This window comes from Pholis gunnellus (genome assembly GCF_910591455.1).
Source record: "Pholis gunnellus genome assembly, chromosome: 15".
In the NCBI taxonomy this organism is placed as follows: Eukaryota; Metazoa; Chordata; class Actinopteri; order Perciformes; family Pholidae; genus Pholis; species Pholis gunnellus.
In genome coordinates this window covers 5,103,110-5,124,878 of record NC_136542.1, presented here as the reverse complement: position 1 = coordinate 5,124,878, position 21,769 = coordinate 5,103,110, and the positions used below count along the sequence as shown (strand labels likewise).

The following is a 21,769-nucleotide window of genomic DNA, read 5'->3' as shown; positions in this document are numbered from 1 at the left end:
CCAGGCACCCACAGTAGCTAAATGACAGAGTTGCACCAAGCAGCAGCAGCGGGGGATTTTGATCGAGTTGAGGAGATTCTAAGGCGAAATGAATGCAATCCAAATGAGAGGGACATTGACTGGAGCTACAAGACACCTCTTCACTGGGCAGCAGCTCAAGGTAGTTAGTGGATCAGTGGAAATAGACAGTGTCCTTAATTCCCCTGATACACCTGCAGGTCAAATATCATAGTTTTACACTTGTCGCTATTCATATACTGCTTTGTTGTTTTTAAGATAACGGAAGTGGATGTCCAAGATGCTCTTAAAGTGGACAGTCTCTTATACTGTATTTCCCTCTTTTCTTTCTTTGGGGACTTTATCTTACATTTATTGCAATGTTGGCTGTTTCTCCATCAAATGTATTTATTTTTAAAGCAAAGTCAATATATCAGTATATTTTTGTTAGGTTTGACTCTTGTGTCTCGAGGTTTAAATGAACGAAACCTTTTGTAACAGTACGCACCAGAAAACACAAATAATTCATGCTGGATGAGACCAGACTGATAGAGTAGCTATTAGGTATCAGTCTGTTTTTTTAGATACCTGTCAATTAAATTTGATGAAAATGTAATGTTAATGCTGTTGGATTTATCTTAGTTTATTGTGTATTTTGTGGTTTTATATTTGCTTCTATTTATTAGGTATTAGTCCTCTATTTTGACATTTTTCTTTCTAATAAAAGTTATGTCATATTAAAAACACGTCAATCAATATAAGCAGGATTTGTGTTTTGGATGTAAGGGCTTTAACCATTAACATTATTTTCTTTAGCAATTATTTACTGTTCATTTTGTAATATGTCAGAAAATCTTGTTAAAAGTCCAACATTTCATCCTCAAATGTCTTTATATTCAATTTGCGATGACGTAAAACAAAGAAAAGAAGCAATTAGTCACACTGAAGAAACTTGAAACAGGGAATGTTTGTTATTTCTGCTTGATAAATGGCTTATCATTAGTTATCACATTTGTTGCCAAGAAAATTTCTCTCTGTCGACTAATTGATAAATTGTTTCACCCTTATACCCTTCTGTTTACTAGCAGTTAATGGATTGCGGCCTTAATGTGAAGTGCCCTTTTTGTTGCGTCACTGAATTTATTGTCTTCTGTTGCTCCTATTTCTTCCATCTTATTTATTGAATTTCCTTTCTTTTACCACAATAAATAATATATTTTTTAAATTATTTAAAAACATCATCAGGTCTTAAAATCACTGTGATGCCTTTTCTACAGGACATACAGAAACGGTCAGGATCCTCATTGAGCATGGAGCCAGGCCGTGTCTGAGGACGGAGCACGGATGGACTCCTGCCCACAGTGCTGCAGAGTCCGGCCGGCTGGCTGTGCTGCAGCTGCTGCACTCCTTCCATGCCCCTATAGACCAGGAGGACTGCTGTGGAGACAAACCAGCACGGATCGCCGAAATATATGGACACCATGACTGTGTTCTATTCCTTAAAAAGTATACAATGAAGCCCATGTTTTCCAATTCTTATTTAATTCTCTAAATCATACATTCCTGATTTTCTTACATGTGTCATGAATTAATTACATCTTTCTTCTAAATACAAAGCTTTTCTTTCAAACTTACAACCCAATAACAGTAACTTTAACAGTTAAATCAGTAAATTGCCCTGTTTTTGTATGTTGCAGAGCAGACATTGAATGCCAGGCCTACCGCAAAACGGCAGCCCAGAAAGGGATTTCAGTGGATGACACAGATGAGGAGTGGGCAGAACACGGAAAGAAAAATGAAGATAAAGCGATCTGTAAGAGCAACATTCAGACGTAGGCTTAACTCACCTTTAGTCCATAAAGTATGTACAAAAGTGGTAGCCTTTTAGTTGACAGTGTTACTGTGGCTTTTAAGGGCTTCCATACTAATTAAAAACACCTAATACACAGTATTGCTCAAACCACATGAGCAATAATATGTACATTAATTTAAAGCAAAAAAACAAAGAATACAGGCTGGAAATATTTCCTGTTTAAAACACGAATATCTACTTAAACATTACAACATTGTACAGTGGACTTTAACTTGTATCACAGGTAATAAATCAAAGTAAACAACAATAAAGTAGTCACATCGGTAGAGATAATGCAGATGCAAAGCTATCATCTGTGGTTTTATGAATGCAGTTTGTTTCGATGTAAGAGTGCACATATTTGAGACGATTCTCACTTCGTCCAAGTTGAGTCCAACTTTGTGACGCTGTCAGTAGTCGATGCCGGCGCCTGGAGAGCAGAGGAGAAGGATGTGTCAAATGAGTCATTGTGGTATTTTACATAAGAGTGAACCCAGTTGTAGAACACTTACCTTTTTCTTTAGACGTTTCAGCAGTGCATCACGGGTCTGTCAAAGTGGAATTAAAACATTATTAATGGTGCTACCTTGTCTGTGGTTTGTAACATTTCTCATTTAACGTATTAAGTGTAATCTCTGAAGTGTGTGGTAATTTGGATACACTCCCTGATTTCGGTGTAGAGCCACTATGCTAACATTTATTCCCACATATTTGTCGACGCACCACAATTTCCAAGGAATTTACACCTTTTTAACCTTGTCACAGAATCATGGAGTATGTATCTTCAAAGGAACAGTTTGACATATAGGGAAATATGCTTATTTGCTTGCTCAACAGGCATTAGATGAGAAGACCGTTAAATATGAAACTGAAGCCAGCTATTAGCCGAGCTTAGCGTAAAGACCATCAGTGATGCTGTGCGTACCCAGAGGTAGGACTGAACGATAAATCAAATGTATTTGATTACTAGCATTTTAAATGCCTTTCTGAGCTAAATTTACTCTCATCACATTTTTAGATCAGTAAACGACAGATTTATACATTCAAAATATTTGCTGCCGGCCTTCTAACAAAGTAACACGGTACAGTACCAAACATCAGAGCTGATCCAGAAATGCAAGAAACAGTCTGATTTAGGTTGGCGTTTTCCTTTGAGAAGTAAAACTGCCTTACCAGTTTGTCCGCCAGGCATGTGGTTAACAAAATGAACAAACCCTGCAGATGAAATGACAAAAGGTTACTGAGCAAGAAATACTTTTAAGGGTCCAGATGTTTACTTAAGGATCATTCTGACCATACCTGGAATGTGTTCAGCAGGGTAAAGGTGTAGTGAACGATGGTGGCGATGGGTCCAGATGTGAGGTCAAGAAGCATTACAGCAAACCCAAAAATCCAAGTCACACCGAAGATTGGAGTCAGAAGAATAACCGACCTCATGACAGTTACGGCAGCCTTTCTTTCATTTTCATCACATTTTTCTTTATTCTTAGGGTGATCCAAAAGCTTAATGATGACCACCACCATGGAGAACACGTTGAAGAAGGCGATTGCACCGACTGGTACCACAAATGTGTGGATGGACCCTTTCATAAGTCCAGCGTAACGCAGCCAACAGGTTTCACTGGAGTAGTACACGCCTTCAGCACCGTTATTATAGGAAAGAAACGTGATGACAGTAATCAGCAAAGGACACACATAGCCCAGGACTAATGAGAACCTCAGGTATTTTTTCTTGCTCATGTTATGGAACAGGAAAATTGCTTGATGAAGAAGCATGCTGCTCAGACACAACATCCAAAAGAACATGGACAGGTAACAGAAATGCTTCAACAACACGAAGATCCTACACCACATTTCTCTGTTGGCATCACTTGGCTTAAAAGATGCCAAAAAACAGCAATCCGCAATGAGCAAACACAGACAAATGTTTACGTGGGCAGTATGGCGTACATATAAAGTATTTGTCTTAACTACCGCACTCCAGACGATCAGTTCTATCGCGAGGGTGAGAATGAGTGACACGACTGATACAGACAGTCCGACTAAAGTCACCTCATCGAGCCCTTTGATGATCACTGGATATTTGGACATTAGAACGGCAAATGAAGACAAATGTGTGCAAATGCAAACACCCTCATTGGAAGCGAGCTGCCATTCGCATCCTTCTGATGACCAACTCCTGGTGCTGTTGTCCCACGAGACACACTTTAACTCAACGTTGCGAGGCCTCGGCTTGATCAATTCGAAGTGGATTTTAACCTTAATCTTAACCTTAACCTTATCCAATCGTTTGTTGTCGTGTGTAGGTACTGTAGTTACTGACACAATGGGGCTGTTAGGCTCAAATTTTGTATCGTTGTTAGGCAAATAGTTCTCCAGTTCTTTAAACCCAGCTGTCTTTACACTGCCAGGGTCCGAGCTAACAAGTTCGACGATGTTATTGAACACCTTGCTGAGACATTTTGACCTCTGTGGGCAATTGGATTCGGCTACCTCTATATTATTTTTTTTAGAGCCATGGGTTAAATTGGTCTTCTTAATCAGGTTCTCAATGGAATCCAGATATGTCTCAGCCAATGAACTTTTGCCTTCGTTCGCCTTTGTTGTCCATGATTCGTTAAGAGACTTCTCCAGCATATTGCTGGATGACCCCAGAAAGTCCTGAAAACAAAAGAGCTTGTTTTAATGGCAGTTGAAGTAAAACATGTCTGCTCAAAGTTAGAAAAAGCACTTTCTCCTAGTGGTATTAATCATGAAAAAGAATAAGTCGGGCTAAATTCATACTGAATATTGCCTTGAAATGATTGATTTGATGACACATTTGGTTGGTGGTAGAAGCCAGTGAGCTTTAATAATAACTACAGCAAATACTTCTTTAACAGCTCAAGAGCAACAGGTGAAAACTGTTCTCACGTTGTTCTAACAAAGAAGTCTTTCAATCATCTGCCTTTTCCCATCATGTCATTCGAAACTGAGAGGTTAAATGTCACCCCCAAAATTCTACTACATTCTTTGGAAATATAAAGTTTTTGAAAGCTGAAATTCAATAAACGCAGGATTAGAAAATGCATTTTTCATTTCACTTTGTTATTAAGGGCGTGCAGCTTAATTAACGAAGGAACTTGAACAAAACAAAATGCAGAAACATTTCCGATGGCTTCCTCACAATTAAATCGCCACTAACATTGGAAAGAATTCCAGCCATAAATAACACCAAAAACGGGGTTCATGAAATCTCTAAGGGTGACAACTTTTTAAATAAAAAAATTTAAGTAATTCTCTTTTTTGCCTCCGTATCGGAAACCCAATGATAACATTCAATAAAGATAATCAAAGATTGTGTTATACTTACATCCGCTGTGGATTCATCATTTATGCTGTCTATCCTTTTACTCAAAGTGTGGAGCACTTCAATAGATGCACTCATGTCGGCGAAAGTGTTGATAGTCTCGGAGTTATCAGTGACATTCTTAAGGAGGTGAAACACCTTTGCAGCATTTTCATCTAGTAAGCCAAGTCCAATGTCAACAATCTGTAACAACAGCGATGATTTATGTGTGATGAATATTTGTGTCAAAACTTAAACATTAACCACCGGCAAAGATTTCATCTCCAATAAGCTTATTTTACTTTGCTGCTTTATATTCTGCTAATACGTTTGGTGTGAGTCCCTTTTCTATCAGATCGCTTTTAAATCTTTGTTATGAAAGCTTACATTTGCTTTTTGCAGCACATCGTTCACTTCCTGTTTCACACACGTTGAAACCTCTGTCGGCTCGAACATTGGCTTTGTAGAGCTGAAATGATCAATTTATTAGTGAATCGACATAAAATGAATCATCAACAAACATTCATTGGTTTCAGCTCCTCAAATTGAATATTAGCTAATTTCCTCAGTCTTCTGTGATGGTAAACTGGATCTTTGGCTATGGACAGAACAAGCAATTGTGATGGGCATTTTTCACACATTATGTACACAAACAATTAATGTATTATTTAGAAAGAATAATCAGCAGATTATTTGCTAGTAAAAAAAATAATGAGTTGCAGCCTTACTTTGTGCATTTCTTTTCTCTTTGTCCAGTCGCTTTCTGGCATTTTAACACTGCAGAGAATCCAGCTTTGGTCTCTGTCCAAACATCGTCAGCTTCACAGAATGGCTCATTTTCTGTTTTGAAGAAGAACAGTTAAGGCTTGCTTTATCATGTATTACATATACATAGAACAAAGTGAATCTGATGTTCTGTTGGAGCGCTGCAAAAAGCTGGACATTCTGAATATTTGATCACAGATCACTTTTTTGGTTGAACCGTTCACAACAAGTAAGATACGTAACAAACACAAGAAATACACAGTGCATACAATTCAAAATGTCAAAATATGAATATATCGGAATATGGATGCGATGTCGGACAAAGCCATAGTTTTTTTGACAATATTTTACTTAAACACTGAAACATACCATATATGATATTGACCAAAGCTGAAGCATTTCTCTCATCCTTGCACCTGTTCTTAAAAGTGCACGTTAGTTGTGGTATATTCGAGGTTAGGTTACAGCCAACGATGACGTCGGCTGTATTATCATCATCAGCTGCAAAAGGACCTGCAAGGATCACAAATGCATGTCGTGTATTTTCAGTTTGCACAAGGATTCATTAAAACGAATGGTCAAAGAAAACGTACTCACCAGCATAGACGTTTTGACCGTCCCATGTCACATCATACTTTTCATTGTTGCTCTCTATCTCACATTTTACTCTTATTTTCAGTAAATCAGAAGCTTTTGTGCAGCGCGGAAATGGCGGTGATATGGCGATGTCAATTTTTGGCAGGAGCGTTATGTCCAGTACAGCGCTGGCTTTGTGAGTTATGTTGATTGAGGCTGACTCTTGATGATAGACACATGTGTACTCTCCTAAGAAAAGAAAAAAAGAAAAGACAAACACGCTTTGTTATCTGTTGATATGGTAAACTTGTTAGTAAATTATTTTACACATCCATCAGATAATGAGCAAAATTAGCTAATTACAGAGCTAATGAAAGGAAGAATGAAGAGAGTGAAAGTAGTAATAACACAATGTAAAAATACTCTGTTACTCAAGTTATTTATATATTGAATTATTATTATTATTGATGCAGTAACGTGTACGCAGTATTTAATGCTGGTCCACGTGGAGCTAATTTTACCTACTTTATAGTCTGATGGGTAGTTTAATCTATGAAAATGCATCATTATATATTTGCTGATCATATGTTTGTATGTAATATCAAAGTATTGCACATCTGTAACATTGTTGAACAAATAAGGCAGCAGACCTAAAGATATCGTCTTTTTTATCCCACATGTTCTTCTTCATTGTCAAAACGTAGGGCCTATATTACCCACAATGCAACTCACCCGCTGACTGTACATCCCTCCAAAATATAGTGGAGTTGAAACATAAAGTGTGTGTTACGGATAGTTACATGTAATGATTCTTTTATTTGTGATCAGTTATTATAACAAATATGGAATTAAATAACAGTTGCTTATCAAAATGTTGGTGAATACAAAAGGGTTGCATCTCAATAAAATATTGTTGCTTATATGTAGAATATAACATTCATTATTTTTGCTCTGTACTAATCTTAATTCAAGTTATATTGAAGAACTTAAAAGTTGTTCAGTAATCAGTGATGAGTTTTGTTGTGAGGTATACCATACTTGGTTTAGGCTTATGTTTTTAGGACTTTATTGGCCAGTTTGAAACATTTGTTAGAAAGTTTATTAAATGTAATGAGTTACATCCCTTTGATGAAGTAATCAATATACATGACTAGTAATCTGTAACCTATTGCATTTCAAAAGCAACGTTCCCAACACTGAGTACAAGTACTTCAAAATCATGCTCAAGTATTGAGTACATGTATTGAGTGAATTCCCACCTCTGATTACTCATTTAAATATTCACTGTAAGTCAGCTGGCAGGCTGAACATGTAACATGTAATACAGTAATATACCTTCCCAGAGCTCGGATATGTTTTTTAGTGTGACTCTGGTCTCCATTGTTGTTGTTGTCACCTCTGACTCTGTGCCACTATATATAACAAATACTTCGCTCGCTCTCCCCGCTGTCCTCAGCTGCCACACTGGAAGGGTGTTTAGGTTCTCCTGTACTGTGCATGTGAGGTTGGGCTTCTCGTAGTGACACACAGGGCTTTTGGGCGGCATAGTTAAACGGACAACACCTGCGGGAAAATAAGAGTCAGTATAGAATCCAAGGATAAGCTACATCCGGAAGGTACGATGTGTGTCTCTCTGAGTGCCCTTCTAGTAAATTAATGAATTCAATCCAGGTTTAGAAAGAATCCTAACAGTGCATCCCACCTTCCATTAGATATTTATTACCTGTAGTCTCCAAACTAATTGGTCCTGACAGAGTGCTGCTCAGGTTTTTTGACTTTTCAATCAAAAGTTGTTGTGCGACTTTGTCAGCCAAGGTCATTTCAAAATATACGATGACGCTTCCAACCCTTCGGTGAAGACAAAGTATAGATCTCAGTCACATATTGAAAACAGAAAAATAGCAGAAATTATTTTCATTTGGAAAAAAAGAGGAACTACCTGTATTTGGTAATTATTAACATGTCAAATCCTTCCAAAGTGCTGTACACTCTTTTCATCTGTAAGGCAACAACTCATCAGTATACTTTTTACAGATGACAATACCACAATTACTTACACTATTCCTGATCTGATAAAGGTATTTCATTAAGTAATGTGCTGGTCATTCATAAGTCATTACCTCTCGTAACATGTTGTTATTACACTGCTTAAATTCCTCAGATTCTTTTTCTTTCAGACATTTGTAATGCTCCTGTCCATTTAAAGTAATGGATCCATTTATAGCAACTGTGACAAAAAAAAAAGATGCATGCTTGATACACAATAAATACACACACATATGCGCATGCAAACACAGGAGAATATATTCAAATACCTGCTTTGTTTGAAACACACATAGCAGGCTTCTTGGTGAAGGTGCATTTCTTGTCCCCGCAACATTTCTCAACACTAGATCCCTGACAAATTCTATCGCTCCATCTGAAGTTTGTCTGGCAGCGGCACTCGGTGTCTTTCTGGACGCTCTTACAGACTGATTAGGGAAAAAAGCATTAAAGTTTAACTTGGGGATTCATTTGTTTTTTTCTAATTATATATAGAATATGTCGTATTTTTACGAAATAGAAAAATGTTTACTTGTTGTCATCTTAAGGTCATCCACTTTCAGGTTGGTGCTCTTCACAAAAGGTGTCAGTTTCTGACTTACGTTTGCGATTGCACTTTCCTCGACTATCAGTTTGAAATAATAAATTTGTGTTGAATTGTCTGAAACAAGCAAAACGGACAGACATCAACATAAATGCAATAGTTGTTATGCACCTTATCTGTTTAAGAACAACGGTATGCCAAAATAAAAAGCTCATGGATGAAACTAAATAAATACAAATAAAAATTATTTTACCTTCTCCATTAGTCTGTAAAAGTCAAAAGAAAATCATTATATTTAATGAAATTTATTGTTGCAATTTTGAATTTTAAGATCTAATGTGTATTCTTATGTTACTGATTTACCCGACAGATGTCTAGTCCCAGGATACAAAGGACAAATAAGGTCCACATCCTGCTCCTGCAAATAATCAATAACAGGAGAAGTCTTTTGTATTGGCCTTTTGTAAACAGAAGCCTGGTGAATGACTGATGGTACAATAGGCCTACTGTACTGTATGTTCACTTTGTATCACACTTCTCTACTTTTCTTTAAATAAATACCTGTAAATTGAATCTCTATTCCCTGTTCTGTCTCATGAAGATCAGTGTGTCTGGAAACAGTTAAAACAGTTGCAGCTAAACATTTCACATCTATTTATTTTAGACGGAAGGAGAAGATTAAACTCTTCACCATTTTATCGCACACATTTTCTTGGACTTACAGGACACTGGCTCTCTCTCTCTAAAGTCACTCTAGTTTGTAGTTAAGATCCTTCTCCAAAAACAAAAATATTGGAGGCCTATGGAGACTGTATCTCAGTGTTTAATTTTGTTGCAAAGTCTCTGCAGAGGAATAATCCCAACAATTAAATAAAGACAAGTGTTACGTATGTAACCCGAAATCACAAAGCTGCCTTAAAGGTCTTTACACTCCAGACACACTCCATCCTTTGGATTTAGAAACAAATTAAGTGTTTCTATTCTATTTCTACATGTGTTCTATTGATTTTGACTGTGAACATGTTCACATAAATCTGTGCACCTTGTGCACCTTAATGATTGTATTAAGGATTTCTTAAAGTGGATTAACTGGTTTATAAGTATTTTTTGTTGTTTACTCGACTCTTATTAACAGCTATTCTGCTATTCTGTTATAATCCTATCAGACTAAATGGCCTGTCAGATAATAATGAAATAATTGTACTGAATACCTGAAATTGACATAAATAAAAACGGAATCATGGCACTTTCAAACTTTTTTTAGAATACATTATCAAAAGTTACAAAAACACAGTGAAACAGTATCTGCGTTGTATGTTTCACTGTAACAGCTCGTACATGTGCTTTGTAGAAATATATGATGTATATATTAACGATAGATAATCAATATAGAAAGATTAGCTCACCTGTTTTCCTCAGTTTGTATCAGTGAACCATCACAGCAGCGTCTCACGATGTCTGTTGAACCCGTCTGTTCCCACAAATGACAGCAGCACACCGATGGAGCTGTTGCTGATGCAGCGTACAAGGAAGTGAGAAAGCTTATTCCTTTTACAGTTAACTGTAGAATCTACTGTGATCAGAGATGCAAAGTAAAAAAAAAAGGTGTTCTGTGAATCTAATTTGACTTTCAAAAAGGGTGGCTCCCCTCACGAGATATCAAAAACCTCTGTTGTCGCCATGACGTTGACTTTTTTGTTTTTCAGTAAAATATTGGCATCCTAACACACTAAACTTTAATGAACATTGTCAGCATTATTATTATAAACATCAGCACGTACGCATTATCATTGTGAGCATGTTAGCTCAGAGCACCGCTGTACAGCCTCGGAGCTGCTAGCATGGCTGTAAACTTGTTTTAATGCCTCCGCGTCGGCGATAATAATGTTCAGAGGCATTGGCTGCGTTCGGTATCACATACTTACATACTATTCATACTAAGTATGACTATTGAGTATGCAGCACGTTCACACAGCATCGTATGGGGATTTTGTGTACGCAAGAAATTCAAGAATGTATGAGACGTTAGTTTAACTGCACATTCTCAACTTCCCCACAATGCATTGCTTCTGGGTGCCTGAGACTGGCTGTCGGTCTTGTGAGATGTTTTGAGCAAGGCTTAAAGCTGCTACTTCATATCAAGTTTTCATATGTTTTAATGCAAGAAAGTAACCGTTAAGATTCTCAATATGTGAATTTTCTTCCATAAAAATGCCTGTTTGGATATTTGCTGCTGACGTAGCCGAGGCTGGGAGCCTTGAAACCGGCCCGGCCGTTGCTTTACCACAGTGCGACCATGTCTGTTGGTAAATGCATACCTTTTGCTCAATTTCTTCAAATTTGGCACGAACGTCCGCTTGCACTCAAGGATGAGTTTGGTGGTCAACAGTCACTGTGACCTCACAGCACGCTCAAGAATGAATTTGCCAAGTTTGACAATTTCACACAAATGTCTCATGATGAAGTGATGATAGTATGGACAGACATGGGTGTAAACTGTAACTTGACTGGTTGGCGGAGGCATACAACCGTAAGGCGGTAATTCTACTCATTGTAGACGTCGAGTAGAACTTGCAGCCAGCGTTTCTCTTCATACACTCAAACATCATCAAACCGGCAACGAGGCTCTGTTGTAGAAGGGATGAAGGTCTGGGTCCTGCATGTTTGCAGTATGCTGCAAATTGAGTTTATCCAAAAACAGCTATAAAGATAATTTTTATATTCTCTTTTTTATTTATTGGAATCCATTGTTGTGATATTTCTAAATGTTTCATAAACTGTATGTTTGTAGGTGCAGCTGACATCTAACAGAAAATGATGGCACATGCAAAACCTCATGCAGCAGAGGGAAAAACAAACACAAAGATGTACAATGGCATGCAATTACAGCCATTTATAGAACTTATATTGGGTTACAGACCTGCTAGAATTATTATACAACCCTTGTGTTTACAACTCTGATATAAGCAGAGTATAGAGAAGCTTTGTGAGGCAGGACTCGGAGCTCACAAAAGAGATATTTGTTTTAAATACACTAATTCAAATGTTTATTTATGAGGAACAGCTCTATGTATTCAATATGTGAGACAGGTAAAGTCTAAAAATTACAAAGAATGAATTTGTTTTATAATATATATATATATATATATACAAGCTGAAAGACAACGTAGGAAATGTGAGTGAGTTGGAGAGAGGAGTGCCGGTGTTGTCAGACACCAGAGTTTGTTGTGCACAGAAAGCGTAGTTGAGTGGTATCTTAAAAAATTCCAATGTCATGGCTGAATATTTAGGACTGAAACTTGCAGAAATTCTAAATAAAAAGGGCAAAACAATGCAAAGGGATAACTACAAAATCTTTAATCATTTTCAGTATTTCAGCTGCAATACAGACAAAAGTTCAATCATACATTGTTAATAATTGAGGCTCCATCTTCTCACACAGGATCATTCATATACAGCTGCAGTAGTGTTAAACATTTGTCAAGTATAGAATCAATACCGGTATAAAACATTTTGGTTATTTTTTTGCTCTAAAGTTCACAAGACTTCAAATCATTCTCATAAAACGGTCTTTTTTTTTACACACACAAGGAACAGACCGATAGTGAACCAATGATCTGATGTTGACAAATACTGTGTACTGTAAAATACATATAAACTGTATCTGTAGAGTTATGACAGGCTCAGCCGCACGGTCTTCTCTTGTGTTGACTGGACGATGTTTAGCTTTGACTTTGTTGCAGCATTTGAGTGCAAATTCACATTTTGTCTTTCATCACAAAGCAAAGGCAACAAAAATAAGAAATAAAAATACATGCACCTTTGTGTGAAGACTTTTGAACCGTTTTCCAGCCGAACGTTAAACTGTGATATCACACAGTTGTTTCGTGCTCCACAAGAGCTGTTTGAACCTCGGGAAGAAATTTCTCCGTCTCTTCATGTGACGTTCCGTCCTCTTGTGGTAAGGCCAGTCCATTGCCTTCTTTGTGTTGTGGAGGCAGCTAAAAGAATAATTAAAAAGATCACTAAAACAGTAAATAAAGCAGAGCAGATTAATCAGCTGACCTTAACTACTCATGACAAGGATCTATGTTGAAGTGTCTTTGAATAAGACACTTTCCCGATCCCAATTTGGACCCGCAAAGTCCGTGAGGGTTTAGGGCTGTCCCACTGTCAAATCCTATACTGCTTGAGGGCTCTGGCAGACATTTTGAGCCCTTTATGCCCGACTGAAATTATCCACAATTTATAGCGTTAGGACGTTAAACACGGAGTTACCAGAGGAAGCGCGGAGGGGTAAAGAGGACAGCACGTGTTCAGCCTGGCATATTAAATTTACACAGTAACATTGAGGATTTAAGATGCTACATAAAAAAACCCAATAAAATCAGAGTAATGAAAGCTAAGGTTATATTCCACACCTGGTTTATTCATCAACCATTTCTTTTAATTGTGCTTATTGAAGCGGTTTTAACTAAAACAAGTCAATAGATTCTTTAAAAATTACATCTCGTCTCGTAAAGAAACAGCCTGGAAGACGTTCAAGTCAGACGTCAAATTTAAAACGTCAAATAAAAAACGTCAAATAAAAAACACAATTGTAAACAACATGTTTTGGCGTCGCCAAGGTATCGTGATATGTGCACTGTCCCGTCATCGTACGTCATCATTTCAAGCTATGGCACCCTCAAGCATTTACTGACGAAAGTCAAGTCCCTGAGGGTTCAGGGTTTAAGAATTAGGGAGGGGGACGTTGGTTTGGGCCACTGAACCCCTAGTTGCTCTCAGGGAGGTTTACAGCAGCTCACTGCTCTAAAATGCTGCCGTTAAATGCAGCGGTCAAATGTCACTATGGTGTGCTGCATAAGATTGTAATTAATGGATCACTAAATTTATTACAAATCATCCTTTGAGTATCTGCTGGAAATGTTACAGCAAATCATCCAAACGTTAAAAAGACATTTCCCTCAAAACCATAAATGTCAACCTCATGATGGTGCAAGACGAAATGTCAGAGGATCACCAGAGTTATTAGAAAAACATGGTCTGAGAAACATTCATTTATTTTTGTAAGGACCAAAGTGGATTTCTCTTTATGCTGTTTTGTTGCAATAGTGGACGATGCTAACTTCTTAATGATGAGGAACATAACTCAACATTACCACTAACATGCAGTCAGTATTTAGTTTAATTTCATCTGACGGGTATTCATCATTTTACTGACCGTCTGTCCCAGAGGAGTCAAGCAGCAGAGCTTCTTTTTGAGGCGTTCAGGTAGAAAACACAGCAGTTTCCCAAACAAGGGATAGATTGTGCCTGGTGTCACATCTTCTTCTTTCATAGGGCCTAAATTGAAAAACATACATACATTTTAAAATATTAAACTCAATCTAAACTCAAATTTACTGTCAAATATCGAGAGCATGCGTGTACAGTAAGAATTGGCTCACCTGTGAGGAAGCTGATGACCAGGCCGGTTAGAATGACTGTGAAGCAGCTGAAAGCGCTGTACCACATGTAGGACATCGAATAAAATCTGTTCAGTCCAGACGGTTGGCTGAAGGACAGAGAGAGATGATTAACTTGTGAAACGACCACAGTAAAAACAACAAAAAACACCGTGCTGTCTGTGTACCTCAGAGTGAAATTGCCGAGTGCAGCAGTGTGAATGGCAGACGTCATGTTGCAGCCGGGCGGCAGCGGCCTCGTGCCGGAGCTACGGGCGACCAGGCTCCCGATGCCGACCCAGAAAGACATAGCCAGACCGGCTCCCAGACCTGCCAACGCTCCCTGGTAACAACAGCAAAACACTTAACACAAGATACAGTAAGTAACTTAACCAAGTTTACATCGTCAAAATAACCGTCTCAATCACAACATCCTGCTAGGAGGGTAAGCAGCTTTTGCACACAACTTTAATTCTCGATCATTTTCACCACAATAAGCAGAGCAGTTACACTGTGTATTGTAACTTACAGTGGAGTTGGCCCACGGGAAGAACATCCCGAGACAAAACAGACCCAGAACAGGACCGCCAACCATCCCGAAGATTTTCAAAGCCACCTGGAGTTCAATCACAATCACAGTCAGTGCACATTCAGCGAGAATCGTTATTGCTGTTATTTGATCACACAACTTGTGAGCTTGCCTGTAGAACAGAATCGTCCATCAGGTGAGTGAGATAGGCCATGGCCAGACACAGCAGCCCGTAGCACATCGCTTAAGAGCGGAGACACAAGTTGAAAATGTTTAGAACAAACGTTATTACGCAGCTCTGAGTCGTGCGCTGATGAACTTCGAAGAGCTAACCTAAGACTTTGGACAGCAGGGTCGCTCTTGCCTCGGTCATGGCGGGGACATGTGGTTTGACGAGGTCTTCCATTGTAACAGTGGCCAGAGAGTTAAAAGCAGAAGAGATGGTGCTGCACAGGAGAAAACATGTACCGTACATACCATTACTGCCATCTTTAGAATACATCAAGAAACGTAATGTTAATTATTCACCCTCTTAATAAATGCAATTGCATTAAAAAGGTTTTTTTACACCCATAGTGACAGACATCCAGGAGGCGAACAGACAGAATTATATAAAAGCTTTTCATAAGATTCAAATTTAGTTTATTTTTCAGGATAACCAGCGCTGAAACATTTGATGTGAATAACTGCATTAGATTTAGAGTGGATTACACACTCAGTTGCCAGTTTATTATATGGCTGAAATAATTCATAAAATGCAACAATACATCCCTTCATGAAAGTTATGATGTTCAGTTTTTATTTAAACCGTTTCAGAGAGGCGTCGATTTAACTGTATGAGCATTTTTGAGGATGAAGTCTGTGAAGCTGTTGCATTGACCTGCATCAGTTTTAGATGGGTGAACACACAAATAGACTTAATGATTGCATTTTATTAGAACAATCAAGTTCTCAAATGTGATTGCTCATTACAGAACAATAACTGGTCAAATCGGTGAGGTTTTTGGTGTAACTGAAGATGCTGAAATAAAATGTATGAAGCGCAACAAGACACATTAACTCGATTCAAACCGTGTCACCGACCCGTATGACTTCATCTGGGACACCTGAATAGTTTGCATGTGTTATTGGACTTCTCACAGCCTCTTCCCCCGGTTATGGTGAAAGGGATATAACCGGACTTTGATGCTCACATGTTGCTTGTACGACCATAACAACACGCAAGAAGTGTGACAGCTGATTTCACTCAGAAGCGTCAAAAAAAAAAAAAAAAAAAATATCGACCGACGCTGTGGAAAGTCCCGTACCTGAGAGCTGCACTGAACAAACAGGCAACAAACAGTCCAGGTAGACCAGGCAGACCTTGCAGCATATCCATCACAAAGTATAGCACCATCTGTGGAAAAGCCACAAAATATATTTGAAACCTGGTTTGCATAACATTGTTAGTCACCATTAACGAAATTCAAATCTGACAAGGTAGGTTCTCAATGACATCAGTTACATAATCAACCCTAACGTGTTAGAAAGACTTACAATACAGTATGCAAATACTTGTGCTAATGTTGCTGTTAAATATATGTGCCCTGGAGGGTTTTTACAGAACTCTGCATGAACTTCATCTTTCTCATATAATCTCTTCAGATCCATGAAGCAGAAAAAGCTAGAAAAGAAAAGTCACAAAATGCGAAGCAGATGATTTGGTCGATAACGACACTAAAAAGCGGAAACAACGCGCTGGAACTCACCGCATCCCTTGAAGTGGGCAGCTTGTGAGAGAGATCCTCTCCACAGTAACGTGCAAACATGACCAGTCCCATCACACAGCCTAGAGCCAGAGACAACTGCAGGGAGGGAAACGCCATGTAGCAAGACCTGCAGACAGGAAGGTACAAACGTAGTACAAGTGAAACTTTGATGTTTCTGAGGTCTGCTTTTGTTCACTAAACACACTTAAAATTACAGATAGCGGCTCTATGAGGCTGTAATTAGACTCAGAGGTGCTTTGCGCTCAATGCTAACATAAGCACGCTATTACGCTCACGATGACAATGCTGACGTTTAGCTTATAAAACGTTTAACATGTTCACCATCTTGGTTGGACGTGTTGGTATGCTAAAATACAACGTTATACAACGTATACACACAAAGTGCAGCTCACGCCGACGGGAACGTCAGGCTGCGTCCGAAATCAGATACTATGCTTTACACTAATAATGTGTACTGTTGTTCAACGCACTGAGCTGTAAGTGCCAACCCCATGAGACCTAACGATGATTTGTGTTCAAAGAGATTCTTTTTTTTTTTCTCACACTTTAATGCATTTTCACTCAAAGTAAAAAAAAAAAGAAAAAGCTATAGCGAACCTGACAGCCTCTTTCTCTGTGCGGGCGCTGAGATATCTTTGGACCTGAGCCTGGTTGACTCCGTACAGGGACAGCATGAGGAAGACCCCGCCAACCCCCAGAGTCCAGAAGGTGTGTCTCTCTGTAGGATCTGGGTTTAGGCTAAACACATGAGGAAAAAAACCCCAGTATGAAGACAATACTTTAATACTTTAGATCATTCCAGCATAACTCAATTGATCGAACTGTTTATTTTTTACTGTTCATTGTTACACACATTTCTTAAGGCTTCAGTTCAGGTTTTAAAAAATGTTCCTACAGTGAGAACAAAAGCAGTCAGTGTGGATTAAACTGCTTTGACACAAAACGCATTCAGTGATCCCATCTTTCAGATTTCAGTATTTACAGTTAATTTACATGATTTAAAAAATAAATACTGAAAATTAGACTGTAATTTGCTACATCACCATCTAAAGAACAGAGAAGGCCAGATTATTTATGCAGTAAAGAGGTGCAATTATTTTTGTTGCACTTTTGGTTTGTGCAATCCACAAATAAATGCAGTGCGATCCACAAACAAATACATACAAATCCACACAGAAATACATACATTGAAATGTATTTGTGAATCGTTCTGCGTGCAATTGTAAATCGAATATATTTGTGAATTGTTCTGTGCGCATTTGTGAATCTTTCTGTTTGCATTTGTGAGTCTTTCTGAGTGCATTTCCAATTATTGAGACTGATCTGACCCCATATACTGCAAACCACAGGGTGGACTCACTCGAGAGCAGAGATGCGGTTTCCCTCCTGGACTTTCCTCCAGACTTCAGACACTCCTCCAGTCTGATGCACGCCCACCACAATGACAGCCAGCTGCCCTGCAAACATCACAACAGTCTGAAAGACGTCCGTCCAGATGACAGCCTTCAAACCACCCTGTCAGGAGCAGACAAGACACATGGGAAATTAATCTGATGTATTCCTCATTCAAATGCTAGATATTGTCTCCGTAATCTTTTATATGAATGCATGATATCTCTAAAATGTAGAATACAAGTAATTAATGGGCCTTTTTTCGAACAATTTTTGACAGCAAATTGCAATTCTAAAGAATTTTGTGCAAGCTTTTTCTTTTTTTGGGGGGAAGCTGTCAAAAGAGACATGACACCCCACACTGGGCCTCTTAAGATACCAAAAACACAAAAGGAAGAGTTGGAAACATTCAAATGTCAAAATGTCAAGTTAAGCTGTATAACAATGACCTTTGATAACTCACCATTGTCGTGTACAATGTGCACACTAGTCCAGTAGCCAGCACTGCCGCCCATAATTCAAATCCAGTAACTGAAAAAAAAACCCCGCAACACATATATGAACCACAGATCTTATCTATTTAAATTTACTGAGTCAGAGAAAAAATAAATGAACTTGTCTAACCTGCATTTAGTGCAAAGGCAGGAGTGTACACACAAACTCCCATATAGATAACCTGTAGCAGAGTAAAGGAAAAATCAGAGACTATCCGCGTCATAAAGGTGAATAAAAATAAAGATGTTCAAGGCGATAAACAAACGTGTCTCTTGTATTTTTCAGGCTTTCTGATGGGGATGCACCAATCTTATCAATAACAACCTAAAAACGCTTATACACCTTCGTGCCAGCAGTTTGATGAGAATATTGACACTCTCATGTCTGTACGCAAAAAATTAAGCCAGCAGCCAGTTAGCTTAGCATAATATCGGGAAACAGCTAGCCTGGCTTCGTTTAAAGGGAACCGCTCCTGTCTAAGAAATAGTCTGGCACATGTTCACAGTAAAACCACAACTTGTCATTTTTTACACTTTGGCTTTTGCAAAGATTAAACAAAACAATATACAAAAGTGTTAATTAGGGAACTTTAGAGATGTAGGTAAGTAGATTTTCTTACCTTTGGACAAGAGCCAGACTAGCTGTTTGCCCGTTTCCAGTCTTTATGCTAAGTGACGCTAACCGGCTGCAGGCTTCAGCTTCATATAAGAACAAACGTGAGAGTTTCATTTTCCTCATTAAACTCTTGTAAAGAAAGCAAATATTTTTGACAAAATGTCAAACTATTCCTTTACGCTGAGTGGGTATTGGTTGGACGTGACTGATGCACAATAAATACAGTTTCATTGTCAACGTCGGCTGGCTGCCAACTTAAGCTTTTAGCACTGTGGCCACATGTTACCTCACATGAAAATGAAAAATGCAGTGAGATACTATCAGATCGGTATATCTGTACTATTGGTAATGTTAAACGGAGAGGAAAGAGTGGCGTTGGTGCATCCCCACTTTATTATGAGAAGTGTTGCACCCACCGTCTGAAAGATGAAGGCCAAAGTTCCACAGATACGCACTGCTTTGCAGAAGCGCAATTCAAGATACTGTGAAACAAAACAACATAAGAAGTGTACGTCATGAAGGATACACACCATTAATATGCACTCATTTGAATCCAACAAAACGGCTCTGTCATACCTGGTAAACACTGGAGAGCCTCAGTTTGTACAACACAGGAATGAAAACGTGGGCAGGAATGAGGAGGCCAAGAACGTAGGCACAGCCGATGAACCAGTACTGAGTACCGTGAGTGTAGACCTCTGCCGGTACGCCGATAATCGCCACAGCAGACTGGAATGAGGCAATGAGCGAGAGCGAAATGGGAAGACAGCTCATGCTTCTGTCCGCCATCAAGAACTCCTGTGTGGTGCGCTGACGCCCGCCTGAAAGAGCATGGTACAGCCCGATGCCCACAGAGGCAGCGAGCAAGGCCGCAAAGATCACGTAGTCTACGACTGTGAAGTGCTTCTGGTCGGACGGGTCCATGTTGATTGTCTTTGAGTCTCGGCTGCAGACGGTTTGGTTGTCCTTCAGACGGATGACAAAAGTCTCTGTCCACACCCATCAGTCAGGAGAGCGCAGGGGCCTTGAAGAAAGGAAATCAAAAACACTGATAAAATGTATTTGTGTGAGAGTGAGAGTAATCTTTGCTGGCATGTTGAAGCTTTCTGCATCCAATAATCTTTAAAACAAATCACTTTGCTTGACGGGCAAACCTACATACTCTCCTCGAGTCCTGGATTCCACTGAGCTGTTTACAGATTTCTGTTCCTTCACACAGAGCTAGACAGAATGGAAAATCACTGCAGTCACCTAAAGTGGACTGTTTGTAGCAGAACAACATTGTTACATGAGACAAGCTCCTGGTCTACACACAAGCCGAGGGCACACAACCTGTGTGTCAACTTTCCCCTGCATGCTTGTGCTGCTCCACAAATACTGCCTGCTGGTTTGGGAATGTTCAGAGAGGAGGTGCACTGCTACTCTGCCATCTGCTGCCTTTGTGAATACTGCACCACAGACACGAACAGCAGCAACAGACCTCTGAGGGTTTTAAAGGTCAAACGCAAAAACCAGGTGCAGCATGTTTTCTTTAGGACACAAATAACTAGAAACAAGTAGCGGAATAATCAATAGACATACAAAACTGAATGAGCAAACTATTTGTGATAGTCACATCATATTATTATCAGTTATTTCTCAAATAAAAACACCAAATATTTGCTGCTTTCTTTGTCTTATTATTAGATAATAAAAGAAATATAAATGTGGGTTTTGGACGGTTAGTTGCACAAAACAAGCTATTTAAAGACGTCTCATCTGACTCAAGGAGGTCTTGATTTTTAAATGCGAGAAAATAAACAGCAGGTTAAACGATAATGATAAATCCAAGTAGTTGCTGAATAGTTTTCTGTCAAACTACTTCATGATGAATTGATGTTGAGTTGTCAGTTCAACTCAAACCCAACCATAGGAGGCAGCACATAGTACAATAAGGTCACTACAGTAACGGTTAAGAACTGCCTGAATAAAATAATGCTGGACTATTGACTAAAGTGACTTTTACTTGACTTGAAAACACTGTTACTGTAACTTTAGCCATATCAGTTAACTAATGGTGCTACGCAGGAAAATAAAAATCAGTGACCCTCAAATCCCTGACAACAGCCGACTGGACCAACGAAATAACATGAGGAAGTCTCACCTTTACACACCAACACCGTTGTAATCCGGGTGAGGCTAACTGTCAACGGCACCATGCTGTTTTTACTGACACCGTCAAGAGCGCCACTTTAGTTAAAACCGTCTATCTTGTTTGCTCTGCGTTTAAATCTCATCTTGTTTTAATCTCTTCTGCAGGTGTTCATAAAGCGGTAAATCAAAAATAACGGCTGGCTAATCTCTCTCAGTCCACGCCACATGTCATCACAGGGTTGTTTTGAATTATCTTCCGGGGTTGAAACTAGGGGCAGGGCTAC

The 21,769-nt window shown here is 38.9% G+C and overlaps 3 protein-coding genes across 4 annotated transcripts; 1 reads left to right on the top strand and 2 right to left on the bottom strand.

Moving 5' to 3' along the window:
- Positions 1 to 21: 21 nt before the first annotated feature.
- On the top strand, positions 22 to 1,842 carry ankrd66 (ankyrin repeat domain 66; the record flags this gene model as incomplete). Its single annotated transcript, XM_079175113.1, has 3 exons — positions 22 to 160; positions 1,275 to 1,503; positions 1,695 to 1,842. The coding sequence occupies 3 exons, from the start codon at positions 22 to 24 to the stop codon at positions 1,831 to 1,833; spliced, it is 507 nt and encodes a 168-aa protein (XP_079031239.1). The 3' UTR covers positions 1,834 to 1,842.
- Positions 1,843 to 2,150: 308 nt separating this feature from the next.
- On the bottom strand, positions 2,151 to 9,218 carry adgrf3a (adhesion G protein-coupled receptor F3a). The gene is made up of 15 exons (XM_079175111.1): positions 9,094 to 9,218; positions 8,834 to 8,989; positions 8,639 to 8,745; positions 8,458 to 8,516; positions 8,242 to 8,366; positions 7,854 to 8,081; positions 6,540 to 6,767; positions 6,312 to 6,455; positions 5,906 to 6,017; positions 5,565 to 5,646; positions 5,202 to 5,381; positions 3,149 to 4,510; positions 3,023 to 3,064; positions 2,362 to 2,397; positions 2,151 to 2,279 (listed from the first exon to the last, which is right to left on the bottom strand). The coding sequence occupies exons 1-15, from the start codon at positions 9,101 to 9,103 to the stop codon at positions 2,223 to 2,225; spliced, it is 2,928 nt and encodes a 975-aa protein (XP_079031237.1). The 5' UTR covers positions 9,104 to 9,218; the 3' UTR covers positions 2,151 to 2,222.
- Positions 9,219 to 12,459: 3,241 nt separating this feature from the next.
- On the bottom strand, positions 12,460 to 21,712 carry slc5a6b (solute carrier family 5 member 6). 2 transcript variants are annotated; one of them, XM_079174078.1, is made up of 16 exons: positions 21,496 to 21,712; positions 19,929 to 20,376; positions 19,769 to 19,834; positions 18,867 to 18,918; positions 18,706 to 18,773; positions 18,211 to 18,365; positions 17,448 to 17,588; positions 16,830 to 16,956; positions 16,389 to 16,477; positions 15,415 to 15,527; positions 15,254 to 15,324; positions 15,082 to 15,168; positions 14,741 to 14,895; positions 14,556 to 14,662; positions 14,330 to 14,451; positions 12,460 to 13,106 (listed from the first exon to the last, which is right to left on the bottom strand). In XM_079174078.1, exons 2-16 carry the CDS (start codon positions 20,274 to 20,276, stop codon positions 12,978 to 12,980), a joined length of 1,830 nt encoding a protein of 609 aa, XP_079030204.1. In that variant the 5' UTR covers positions 20,277 to 20,376; positions 21,496 to 21,712; the 3' UTR covers positions 12,460 to 12,977. The 2 variants fall into 2 exon arrangements, with proteins under 2 accessions (XP_079030204.1, XP_079030203.1); XM_079174077.1 differs by having other exon boundaries at positions 14,556 to 14,895.
- Between the last annotated feature and the right edge of the window lie 57 nt (positions 21,713 to 21,769).

What these genes read in the sequence shown, in the direction of transcription:
- adgrf3a (XM_079175111.1), bottom strand. An exon ending in TTAATAATTACCAAATACAG is followed by an intron (nt 8,367 to 8,457) that starts GTAGTTCCTCTT and finishes TCTTCACCGAAG; the next exon opens with GGTTGGAAGCGTCATCGTAT. An exon ending in AATTAGTTTGGAGACTACAG is followed by an intron (nt 8,082 to 8,241) that starts GTAATAAATATC and finishes ATTTTCCCGCAG; the next exon opens with GTGTTGTCCGTTTAACTATG.
- slc5a6b (XM_079174077.1), bottom strand. Translation starts at nt 20,276, where the DNA reads ATGGACCCGTCCGACCAGAAGCACTTCACAGTCGTAGACTACGTGATC. An exon ending in GCACATTGTACACGACAATG is followed by an intron (nt 18,366 to 18,705) that starts GTGAGTTATCAA and finishes TGCTCCTGACAG; the next exon opens with GGTGGTTTGAAGGCTGTCAT. An exon ending in ACAGAGAAAGAGGCTGTCAG is followed by an intron (nt 16,957 to 17,447) that starts GTTCGCTATAGC and finishes TCCTGTCTGCAG; the next exon opens with GTCTTGCTACATGGCGTTTC.